Source organism: Falco naumanni, chromosome 9 (genome assembly GCF_017639655.2).
Source record: "Falco naumanni isolate bFalNau1 chromosome 9, bFalNau1.pat, whole genome shotgun sequence".
NCBI classification, from domain to species: domain Eukaryota; kingdom Metazoa; phylum Chordata; class Aves; order Falconiformes; family Falconidae; genus Falco; species Falco naumanni.
In genome coordinates, this window is record NC_054062.1 from 22,062,897 (window position 1) to 22,075,859 (window position 12,963).

Sequence of the window (12,963 nt, forward strand, 5' to 3'; positions counted from 1 at the left end):
GCAGTCCTTCCAAGCTTAGTGTGGGGGTCCTCACGCACAGGTTAACCTAAATAGAAGATCTATTGGGTGTCTCATGCATTATTCCTAAATTACAGCTAATACAGTAGAATCCATCATGGGGAAAAGGCTGGGCCCTGACCCAGTCTCTGGCTTTCTCTCTCTTTCTTTTCTTCTGTATACGTAACTACAGCATGGGAGTTAGTTATGTTCTACTCATGGCACTGGTTCTTTCCCTCTTCATTCAGGTAAATAATAACCTACAGCTTCAAGGATTTCCATTACATTTTCCTTAGAGGTAAAACTTGCAGGGGAAAAAACCCTAATGACATCCCCAAGTCACTGTTTCCCCACTTAAGATATACAAATAAAAGTGGCCAATACTCCAGTCTCTGCTAACTCTGCCACTCAGTACCTTCCAAAAAAGATGGGCAGTGCTGGCTGCCCAATCCAAACTTTACAGAGGTCCTGTGGATAGGTACAAGCCTGGGGATCCCACTGGGATGCAGTAGTTACCATTCTAGTATGCTAAAGGAGCAGCTTTCAGCCACAAACACGAGTTTTTTTCAGCTGCTATCCCCTAATGCAGCACGTATGATCTGGCAAATGTAATGCCATGTACATCCCACAGAGTTCTTTCCAGATGTGCACGGAGCACACTTAAGTCCAGACAGCAGTGTGACAAACTGCCCTGAGAGGTAGTGATACCCACTAAGTCACATGGAACATGAAATCTGAGCCAATTCAAAATCAGGCAGATATTTTTTTAACATTTTATTTTTGCTCAGTGGTTTGTGGTTTTTTTTGTTTGTTTTATAGTGTCTTTAGGATCATTTCGGACTGAAAATGGCTTTCTGAACAGAAGTTCCTCAAAAAAACCCCATCATTCAGAAATTTCTCAGCCTTCATCGAGATTAAATTTCTTTCTTGAAAAGTGAAAACGTCTGCATTTTTTTTCAGCAACTTACTCCCAAATTTTCCTCTTTGCTTCTGTTATGAGATATTTAACAGCCATCTTTAAGAGTGTAAAGGGAAAAATTGTAAAAAACAATTGTAAAAAATTGTGAGAAAAAATTGTGAAAACTGTAATCCAGGCAGGTTCTTTTTAAATCAGTATAAAATCAATCCCATGCAAAACCTAGAAAACTCCAAACAACAATGAACATTTTCACTTTGTTTCCTGGTTTATAGAACAAAAATTTAATATGGAAAATAATGAGTATTCCACATTCAGTCCTCTGCAGCAGCTCACAAAATCAATCTCTCAAATCTTAATGATCAACAAAGACTGAGACCAGCCCACAATTTAGCTCAAGGCCCACAGGACCATTGTTTATGTACATCACCCTCATCTACACCTAAATGGGAAGCTATGGCCTTGTGCTAACAGTGTTATCACCAGACTGAGCCATTACATAAACTACTTTGGTGTTTCAGCAGAACAGAGACAGTAATGCAAGTTTATGCACATGTGATGGATGGAAACTCAAGGTTAAATAGAGTAACACTGCCATCACTCTCCACCTTCTATTAGGAACTAGAGCATAAAAAGTAAGGGAGGAAATAGAAAAGAATTCTTTTTAAATCAACAAAAACCACCCACGAGCCTGAATGGAGGATAAATGAAAATATTTAGCTTTAGTACTTCACACAAAACAGTATTTCCCTACATTTTAGTTTTACAATTTTAATCTTGAAATACCTCCTGTGTTTTTCTGCAAAACTGCTTTTAACAGCTTTTCTCTCCACCTGCAGATCCGTCAGGATTATAACCTTTGAAAGACATTCCAGTCCATTAACAGAGTCAACACATGCAGCTGAGGCTGGTTTGTAGCCCAGTGGCATGTTGCAATGCAGAGAGGTAGCAAGTCACACCTAAATCCTAGCCATCTCCTCATTTCAGTCCAGATAGATTAAAGGTGATGTGGAGTCCTGTATCCAGATCCTAAAAAAGGGTAACAGACATTGTCACCTGGCCTCATTTCTGCCTCCTGCAACCATGCAAGCACTAGAACATCTTCCCAAAGGTGCCTGCAATCTTCCTTCCACTCCTACTGGGTCTTACTCTGCAGAATAAAGTCCATCTTTAACATCATCAACTCAAGAAAACCAGGTAAGAGTAATTCACCACTAAGTAAACCTCCTGCCCCAAAACTCCACCACTTCTAAGGGCTATCCTCAACTCAGTGTGCTAGAAGATTCCAAAAGAGCTTTCTCACTACCTTTTCTTCATTGACCTCTCTGTTCTAAACAGAAAGCACGCACCCACCATGCAGAAATTACTCTGATGGCATTTCCATCCAAAATGGGAAGAGCCATTCTGCAGCACTCATAAAATAGCTCAGATATGCAGGTCTGATCCTGCATCCCCCTCTCCAAAAAGAAGTCCCTAATCACATGCATCATATTCAGCCAAAATTTACTACACTTGCATATCCTGAATAGCACTTTACTTCACCAGCTTAACTGCTAAAAGCATGACTTCTCACTGGGAATAAAGTTACTGCAACCTGGCCCACTGCTGAGTTGAGGTTGCACTGGGTGCTGCAAGCACACTGCTAATTGCCCACACTGAGATGTTGATAATTTCACATTTGTTTTCCTCATTTTCTCTAATGGATGTCACCAAGATCCTTCCTAGAAGTGGACAACAGTGACAGAAGTGAATAGATGATGAACATCATTAAAATATTCATGACAGGCTCACAGCCTGTCTTGCTAATATCTTTTTCTACTCCATCATAGGAAATGGTACTATATATATAAAAAAAGGCTTGCAGTTATACACAGAGAAATAAACTATGCTGTTTATAGACAGCAGTATCAGATGTGACAGACAACTGGAACACACTTGGAACCAAAGCGTGATTCAAGTGCTCACCACGGTCCCTGGTTGGCTGGCAAGTACGAACGCGCGCATGTGTGTGCGTGCATGTGTGTGTGTGGTTCAGGTTTTGTTTTAAACATATCTTCTTTTACTAAACATTAAATTATTTCCCAAGAAATAAAAAGCTATGTACATTGTAATTATCTACAGTAGGCCTTCAGCATCCTTGCTATTCACATGCATGGGGTTTGGGCTGCATTCATAAGCTCAGGCATGCTCCTTCATTGCTTGCGGAGCTGTCCCCTCCAGCCAATCTACAGTCCAAGGAACACTGACATGTGTGTTTACTCTGATTATTTTTTTCCTTTCTCAGCAATCAACAGTGCCAGAGGGTGACTGAAATTAAAAGCAACTAAAAGAGGCAAGCTCCTGCAAAAAGCTGAGACATGCATGTCATTGGAAAGCGAGGGTTGTTGGCATGTGCAGAGCCTGGTCCAACAACCCAGCCTGAGTCCTCTGGCAGGATGAAGTAGTTGATTCATGACTTATTTTGAAAAGGTCTGAAAAGGGACAATTTACCTACAGCATGTTGCCTAAGTTACTATACCTACCTGTGGGATCTGTATACTTAATTCCCATTCTGCATTTTACAGAAGGCTGGCATTCAAATCCCATTGCACACTTGACTCATTCTTTGCTTTTTCTTTTTAATCTGATGAGTATTTCCTAAATATGAAGAACCCCTGCTATTTATGAATGCAGCCCTGGTAAACAGAAAAAGCCTACCCCATCCCCTCCCAAATGATAATAATGACATATAACTCTTTCTTTTTTAATAATAATAATAATAATAATTATAACAATAATAATTAAAAATAAAAAGTCAGAAATATTGTAGACCAAGTGGATTCTTAGTATTAAACACTAGTGCAGTTGGGGATTTCCTTTGTGCTTTCACTGTTGGCAATTGTTGAGATGCTTCCTGTGGAGGAGAAAATGGAGAAGAGTCTCAGAGCAGTGGCTTCAACTGTTTGGGCTATATTGCTTCTCTTTCCTTCTTAGGATGTGCTTATGTAAGTGTAAAGACAGGAAAGGTGCCTACAAGTAACATCCTTTTTTGTATTTGCAGTAAGTATGGAGCATGCAGAAAACCTGTTACTACAGCTCAGCTGACCAGCAGTAAATTCTTTTAGCCATTGGAGACATATTCCCTTGTAATGATAGCACTCCAACAAACGTAAGCTTGGCTCAGCTGATTCTTCTAAGGGTTCAGGGAATTTGGGACCCCTCCACAGGAGAGACAGGGTCATGAGCCGGCATAGGTGTGAGCCACAGCTCTTACTAAACTCCTATCTATGCATTGCTGTTTCCAGGTTCCTACCCTGGTCATGTAATACTGTGAAAAAAAAAAAGCTGAAAAACAGTAAGAAAAACTACCTGTTACTACGTTGCAGAAAGAGATTTGCTCCCTATCTCAGGGCCTCATGCTCTGCTTGTACCTGGGTCACAGTTACTGCCTTTTCTGATACCCCAGTGACCAACACCCTCACCCAGACCACAAAACAACCCCCAGCTGAGGGCTGTCTCTCACCCATCACTCTCGTGTCCAGCTCCTTGTCCATCAGCTCTTCAGGGTCTGTGAACTCACTCAGAGTGATTTTGGGGGCATTTTCACTTTGGCTGACAGAGCCAATCATTTCCTGCTCCTTGTCATGCTGAACTTGGGCATAGATGTTAATCCAAGGGATTTTCCTGCACAGGAAATGAAAACAAGAGGTTATATTTTGTAACACAGGGATCCTTGGCATGTCATTGATTAATCGGACCAACTAAACTGAGACCAATCCCACAAATGCAGTACTGGCAGTGATGCAAAGTATCAGCTCTCAGAATGGTGAAAGCACAACAGTGATGTTCAGCTCTGAAAGTGCCATTAGCATCCACTAATTCCAACACCAGCCTAAAGCTACCCCAAATCTCAGGCCACCTGCCTTCCTATCCTGTGCCCAAAGGCTCCTCCAGCTGTAAGCCCAAATCTCTGGTCTTGCCCTTTTAAATGAGAAGTCAGGCACACAGTGGACACTGCACCCAGCTCAGAAAGCAGTAATCAACTAAGTGCAATTAACTGCACTTGCCAGCTCTCTCAGTACTTATTATATGATCAGTGGTGCATTGGAAACCAAAAGTAAAAATCAATTTGAACACTACCGTCAACTGAGAAAAAAATTGCTAGACTTGTTTCTATTGACAGACCCACACTGACTCAGTAGAAATTGCCACATCAGAGTTATAAAGAATAGGTCTTGCCTCAGAGCACAGAAAGGACTTGGATCTCATAACACCCACCCAAAGTCTATTTGCTACCATTTCATTGCAAAAACAGTTTGCCATGCTACGGATCATGCGAGTTCACAGGGACTTATTTTGCCTTGCTACTCAGGGAGCCAAGAAAATGAAGGGATTATTTCTTCTTCCTTCTTCCAAGCGAAGTTAGACTGTTACAATGATATCCTTGAAAGTCAGTTAGTTAGACAGATAGATAGGCCCAGACAGATAGATAGTAATCTTTAGAGGAATGCTAGTTTAAAATGAGAGAACTGAAAGGTAATATGTTAAGCATCATGGGGGTTACGAGGATTATCTGTGCATAGTTGCCTGTTGGAAGACAAGTGGCTGTTTTTTTCTAATGCCCTTAAAAGGACTCTGTGCCATGCAGTCCACACTGCTAAAATACGAAAAATTCAGATAATTTTTTTTTCAGTTTCTTAAAGCACAGAGGAGAGAGAAAGAAGATGTGTTCAAAAGAAGCTATATAAAATGCCATATCTTTATGCTAACCTGTCTGCTGTTGGGTATGTCAGAGATTGGAAGCAGTGCAAATTGCCTCAGCTCTCACAAATTCAACAGATCTATGCCGATTTTACTCCAGTGACATTCTGGCCTCAAACAACTTGTGCCGTTGGTTTGATTTGGCATTCTGTTCTTAACCAGCAGCAAGTCAGGACACATTTGGGATGTTTAGCAGAATTAACAAACCTCACGTCCTTCTCCCTTTCTCCTGCCCTCTCTTTCTAACCTTCAGACATGCCTTACAGATCACTAGAAGACATAAGCACTATACAGGGAATGCATACGTTGGATGACAAATGAATTCCTATAGGATTTAAGTGCCTAGAAAATGTCTGGAGGTGAATGTCTGGAGGTGTGTAGAGATGTGGGCACAAAAACACACCTGGAGATACTGGAAGACTTAGTTTTGCTTCCAAACAATGCAATGGTAGAGAAGTGGTAGTTTTCTGAGCTTTGGGAGGAAAGGAGAGAGAAGCTCTTTAGAATTGTGAAGGCAGAGAGCCTCCAGGTACTTCAGAGAGTTAGGGGGAAAAGAAAGCGAGATGGCTGTACATATGCTCATCTATCTACACATACCTAGTCCTGCTGTGCCTCCCAGGACAGACACAGGTGGCCACAACATCCCACTGCACATCTCTGAGCACATGGGCACACATGCACACACACTCCTGCACTCCTGTCCCAGGGCACACACACACTGATGGCCCCGCTGCCCCACTATTATTTACCACCCATACACATGCAGTATTGACCTATACACTTGATCTCCCAAGAAAGAAACACTCTTTTTACAGACTTATTTCCATCCTTTTCCCCCTTCCTTCCTTTTCCACCCATACCTCCTCAACAGGCATCTCTCAGGTTACCAGTGTTTAACATGCCTGCCGAGTCTATAACTTGATGGACTCATAAGAAGTAATCTGTGTGCAAACCAGCAAGGCACAGATTCTATAAAGCTGTAAAATTAAAAATTCACGCAGGCCCATGCTCTCCCCACAACCTTTTCCTGCAAGCAGTAGTTCTGTATTCAGGCTGGGATCACCATTAATCAGAAAAGTACATACGGCTAATGGATCTCTGCATCACTGAGAGCTAGAGGCAAGCTTCTTTTCCACCTCCTTTTTCCATTAAGAATTGTTGCATGCTCTCATATCTGATCCACTGAGCCAGAGGTTTTAGAGCTGAAAAGTTGCTTTCTGTTCTGAAAAATCCAGCTGAGGACACTCTGGGTAACTGATTTAATCCCAAACTTTGTCAGTTTGACCTGGGTTTGTCCTCTTTGGGTCAGAGTAAATAAGAGACGACAGCAAGGGGATGAGCTTTGGGCTAAGCAAAAATGATGCTTTAACCAGCTTCTTCCTCACTCCCAATTTGTAATACTTTCAATTTTCAGACAGATTTTAACAATGTAGGGTCTTCCCAGCTCTGAAGCACAACACAAGGCTGATGGCTGCTATGCTTAAGACTCAGGATGCTGAAGTAATACAACAGTCAGTTTTATGAGCCGTAGTAGTATAACATGACCTGTCAAAGCAAAGTTGATTACCAAGCTCCTCACTGCTCTGTGGCAGCCGGAGTATACAGATTCTTCTTCCTGGTAACCAACTGCTGACCACAGAGCCAAAGACATTAGGCCAAATCTAAGAAATCATCTCACCAAGACACAAATGAAAGTATATCTTAAAAAGAGTTGTATCTACAGCTTGACATCTCCAAAAGAGACATCTCTTCCCTCCTCATCCTACATCTGGGAGTGAGAGAAATCATCACCTGCCTCCCCAGCACATTATTAAGTCAATGCCTTAAATAAGTCCCATATCCCATTCCCCACCCTACCTGGGAAGTTGTATTCCACCTCACAGAATCAGAGAGAGGATTTTAGACTGCAACCCGCAAGTCACACTGAAGGCCTGGAAATCTGCACCTGAGCAGATTCACACATATGGGTTCTCCGGAAACTGTCCTGGGCCACTCTAGTGAGTGGAAGCTTGGTAACACATCTTGATGTGCACAGGATCAAGCACTAGAAGCAGTGCCACCCACTGAATTTGATAATAATTAATGCAAGTCTTGGAAAAAGGGGAGCTTTAAACCTGGAGACTAGGATACATGCCTATCTTACCATTCTATTTTTCATACTGTTTGTATCCCACTAACATCGTTGGAGAGTACTAGTCTTACCTTGGGCTGCAGAAAAGCTGCAGAAAGAAACAGAGTTGGAAAGTGGAAAGGAAAAACTCTAGCTTCCCAAATTGGAGGAACTACTCATGTCTGGAAATATTTATTTATTTTTAAAGTCAGGCTCAGTTTACGCTTCCCATACAACATTTTGTTACTGGGCAGGATCTGGACACATAGGCCATTTAACACAGTAAGTACCATACTGAATGCAAAGTTCCTTCTAAAGAGCTCCATCTGGCTAAAATTCTTACAAGACAGGCCCTCAGCAAACAGGCCGTTCTTATCCCATATTTTGTTTCACAGATTGCAGCATCAAAGTGTCATGGGCCAGCACAGGTCCTGCCTGCTGCCTGGAAGCAAAAGGTTTATATTAACATCTGGCAAACAAAACCTCAGCACAGATTCCCAAAGGCATTTTGATGCTTAACACAATTTTCTGGCTTTGAGTTTCCTACCCTTAATATAATCACACCTGTTCCTCTGCAAGACTAAACTATACACTTTGCAAGATACAAATGAGATACTGCTGCACTAAGGCAGTTGGCCAGGTGGATATAGACTGTAGGAAGACATCCATTGTGATTTTTTGACTAAGTCTGCATTCTGTAGTTCAGCACTCAGTGAGCACATAGGGTTCCCATTTCTGGTCTGTGGTTCAAACACAACGCTGAAGCAGGTCACAGCTTGATTTCTGAGCTCTTTGTGAGCTTTCAGAGCACTGAGTTTGTGGTGGAAGGGCAGTAGACGGTCTGCTTTCTATAGATGAGAACTAGGGAACTATAATGATAATGGTCTAAGCATTAGGCCAGCATAACTCACTCTACATCTGCAAGCCAGGCACTGCTCTGCCTAGATTTCCTGTAAACCACCCAGTGTCTTCCCCCTCCAGTCTCCAAAGTTTCCCAACTTACCTCTTGAATTTGTAGATTAAAAAAACAGCCAAGCCTACAAACACTACAGACAACAACATCAGCATCGCCGAACTGCTATGACCCGTGCTGGAATCAACAAGAGGTGCTGCAGGAGGAAAGACAAAGCATTACATTTGCAAGATATTATTAGGGAGAACATAACTAGCAGAGAGTCAAGCTCAATTCTGTCTTCGCCACATCTGCACCCCTGCATGGTGCATGCTGTTTTCAGCAAGACCAATCAGTAGGAAACAAATTGACTCTCTTGTCCTTTAAGAACCAAGCTCGTTTTTCAAAACAGTGCAACCTAACACCTCCTAGTGAAAAGGCACAAGCAGCCACACTTAGCTGAATGGCTGATCACTCCTGTGTTAACACTCTGGGCTATTTCTTTTCAGGCTTTTCCAGGGACTGCAGTGGAAATGAAATTTATGAAGTGTGGCTTAATGATGTCTATTCCCCTTTGGAGAAGCTACCTCAGAGCATCCATGAACAGCATGACTCCCATCTTCCAAGGATGTATATCTATCTCGCATGTGTCAGGAATCTAGCCCTGTGAGAAGCCTCAAGGCTCAACCTTGTATCGGACCTTGAGGCTTTTTACCTGAGTCAGTTTTCATAATGTGAAGGAGCCCAAAGCATAACCCTGGACCCAAGAACACTACATTATAACATCTTGGAGTTTTGATTCATCTATCCTTGACATTTTGTGTGGGCTAAATAAAGTGTATTCTATGCCTTGTTTATGCAGCTATTCCCACAGCTCATCAGAGCAGACCATCTTAATGGCCTGAGCACTGTGCTGAAAATCAAGAGTCTGATGAGAAGTCTCTAATGATGCACAAATGATTATTAAGTAGCAGCTGAGTGTTTCTCACTCTGCATAAATATTTGGTTTTGTGGGTGGTTAGTAGTTGGGGTTTTTTGGGTGGTTTTTTTTTTCTGTTAGTTGGTTTTTATTTTGGTGGGTTTTGTTTTTTGGGTTTGCTTTTGTTTGTTTGTTTGTTTGTTTGTTTGAGTGTTCTCTATTCTTTTTCTGTCACCCAGAAGACCAGGACAAAGTCTATACAAATAGAGTCACTTCTGGTTCCATGCCAAATTTTCACACCTAAGTGTCTGATTCCGTCAATATTCTGCTTCTACTACTTCTACAGACTCTTTCTCGGAAAAGAACTGACTGTCATTTAAACAGAGTCAAAATATTATGGGAATGGTCATGAAACAAATGCAGCACCCCCACTGGGGGCACTGGAAGGGGGCGGTGTGAGAATGGTTGAGGACTGTAAGCTAAATCCACACATTGCAGTGTCTTAGTATAACAAACCCAGATTCTGAATCTGGAGACTGCAGATATTTGAATCTCATTTCCAGTTTTGCAAATTAATTCATTCTAGCCTACTCCTACAAACATCTGGTTCTCATCCCCAAACAACAGTCAGAGAGTGAAGGCAAAAAGGCATTACCTGTAGGATATGTCATAAGCCTTGGTTTAGCCCGGGTCTTGGCTCTCTGAGAGCCTCATGTAAAAGGAAGCTGAAGTGTATTATTGTGCAACATGAATCCCAATCTTTTGGAGAGGCTATCAGCAATGTCACATGCACAAGATCCCACATTTCAGATAATTGCAAAGGCAGTCACAAAATGCAAGGCCAAAAACTAATCCATCATCTCCTCTCTTATCATCACTGTCTCAGCAATGGTTGAAGTATTAGACTGGCCGAAAGTCTCAGCAGTAGCCAAGAGCTTCACACTAGGGTAATTTAAAGCAAAGGAGGTGATGAAGCTTAAAGTGACTATTCATTAATCTGTGTGAAAATGGAGATAGGTAGCATTGAAATTTAAGTAAGTTCTAATTTGTAGAAGTCAGTATTCAGGCACCTATTCCCTGTAAGAGGCCTAGATCTTCTTTTCATGAGTACTTTGCCCCTGTAAAGCTTCTTGGCTAGTCATAATGTTAACAAGCCCTTCAAAACAAGGATTTGATCCAATATCCATGAAAGTTAGTAATACTCTCACTGAACTCCACAGGTGCCCAGTGAGGGCTTAATGGAACACCATTCACCTGATTTTCTAACACACTTGAAAAACATCAATGCACTAGTTTAATTAAGCCATAGGGAACTCTTAAAATGTACTTTTAATACTTGTACAAACTGGTGCATGAAAAGCACACTGCTGGATTCTGTTTTTAACACGTCCTGCTTCTACTACAATGTCTCAATACAATCAGTCCTACATATCCCAGTAGCACATACCAAACTGTGAGTGCTTTGATGTAGATTGGTTCTCCTGGAGTTGCCTGAAGCCTCGAGAGAACCACAGCAACGCATTTTATTCCACACTCACCTAATGTTAACTGAGTAACATACACCACAACTTCAACACCAGGCTTCAGTTCGAACTGGACCAGGTTCTGGTTGAGAGCATTAAAAAGGATTTCTACTACCTGATGAAATAATAAGAGATACAGTACTTAAAATATAGAAGACAGCAAGCTCTGGAGAACATTCAGGAATGCATGTAGCCTGTAAATGGTGACTAACACCTCTTACCAGCTTGAGGAAGAGAAGGGAAGCGAGAAACTGAGATAGTGGAGAGAAACACATACATGTGCTTTAGATGGAGCTGAGTGTAATTGCATGGAAGTCTCCCTACAGGACTTTTGAGACTCACAAAGTATGTTATTACACCTCTCTCGGGAAGCAAACCAATAAAGTCAGCAATTTTTTTTCTTTTTTTTTGGAGGGGGTAGGGGAGAAAAAGAACTAAGGATTTTTTCACCCTCCACAATATCCCGCGAGTTTAATCTAGTGCACTTAGAAATCACTGACTTGCTAGCCTTTCATTCATTGGTGGATGATGGAACTGAGTTAGGTAGTCCAGCCTAGCAACACTTCTTTACTTACATTGATTCAGAACAATCCTAGTCACGTAGCTCCTATTTAAACAGGCTGCTGGGGACGAGACAATCCAGTTTTGAAGATTAATGGGGAACTTGCCATATTTCTCCTTCATTTAGAAAAGGGTCCTTGGACTAGAGTCTACTCATAGGTCATGAGTATAACTCAGCTATGTGTTATTTGGTTGCCTCAGAGCACATACTTGGTGTGTCACACTGGAACCTGAGTTCGTTAATGCCTCTTAGAGTAGTTCTGATAGTCAGGGCACAGCTACCAAGTAGTTCTGATGGCCTGCTCTCCAGGGCAGAGCTCTTCAAGCAGAAGGCAACAACAGGTGCCAAAGTGCAAGTGAGGAGACCATCAAATAAAATTAGAGTGCTAGAGCTTCAGGCCTCATGGTCAGCAAGTTAGAAACCTAATCTGAGATGTCTGTATAATACTGAAATATGAAATATTGACACAACAGCCTGTTCAGAGGGAATCCTAATACAGGTAGATCCTGCTGAACAGGGTGGAAACAAGTCTGAGAAACCCCCTCTAAAAAGCCTTCCAAACCTTCCCACCATAATGCATCTCTTCTGCACACTCACCACCATAAATTTAAGAGGCCAGCTTTGCTAGCTTCCTAGGACAAATGTACTACTCTGAGGGGACTGACTTTGCTCAGTGCTTCCACAGAATTCAGCAGTTCTCTGAATTACTTAATGTTTGATCACAGAAGAGTTACTCCTCCAAGAGTTACTTGGAGATGGGCTCAAACATAGCCTGCATGCAGTAAAAATGCTGCGTACGAGAACATCAGCTAGAGCTAAGAAGCCTTTCCAGCAGTACTTTACTCCTTTGCCTTTATAGAGCTGATTTAATCACTTGGTAATTCTACCATGAAAGCTTCAGCAGACTAGTGCTGTTGTTCCTAGCTCTTCCCTTGCCTGCATATCACTGTTGCTATTCATCACTGTAATTACCTATTTATCTAAATGGATGGATATTGTAACTTCCAAATATAGTTTGCACATGCCATTCGCTGCTGCAGAAAAAAAAAAAAGGTCTTGTTCCAGTGATATACGAGCTGAAAAGCCTGATTTATTTTTAGTAAACCTCAGTATATTATCTTGCTGCTTTGGCCTCTGTCTATTAGCATTCCTCCAGGGAGCAGAGGGAGTACATATTCAAGGTTCCTTTGGCCATAACTACTGTAATAAGGACACACCACTGATCTAGGAAGAACCACTGCTGGTAGACTGTGATGTATCTCAGTGAGGTATTTTTGTGATGCATTTTTCCTCTGCAAATAATT

The 12,963-nt window shown here is 41.8% G+C and overlaps 1 protein-coding gene across 1 annotated transcript in view; it reads right to left on the reverse strand.

Annotated features, from left to right (window-relative positions):
- Positions 1-3,708: 3,708 nt before the first annotated feature.
- The window catches only part of SORCS3 (sortilin related VPS10 domain containing receptor 3), a 302,417-nt gene continuing 293,162 nt past the window's right edge, over positions 3,709-12,963 (reverse strand). Inside the window, exons 24-27 of the mRNA XM_040606476.1 lie at positions 11,113-11,212; positions 8,767-8,872; positions 4,416-4,576; positions 3,709-3,806 (exon numbers count right to left, since the gene is read on the reverse strand). Coding sequence (XP_040462410.1) covers positions 3,742-3,806; positions 4,416-4,576; positions 8,767-8,872; positions 11,113-11,212 — 432 coding nt within the window. The 3' untranslated portion in view covers positions 3,709-3,741. The remainder of the gene's footprint in view (positions 3,807-4,415; positions 4,577-8,766; positions 8,873-11,112; positions 11,213-12,963) is intronic.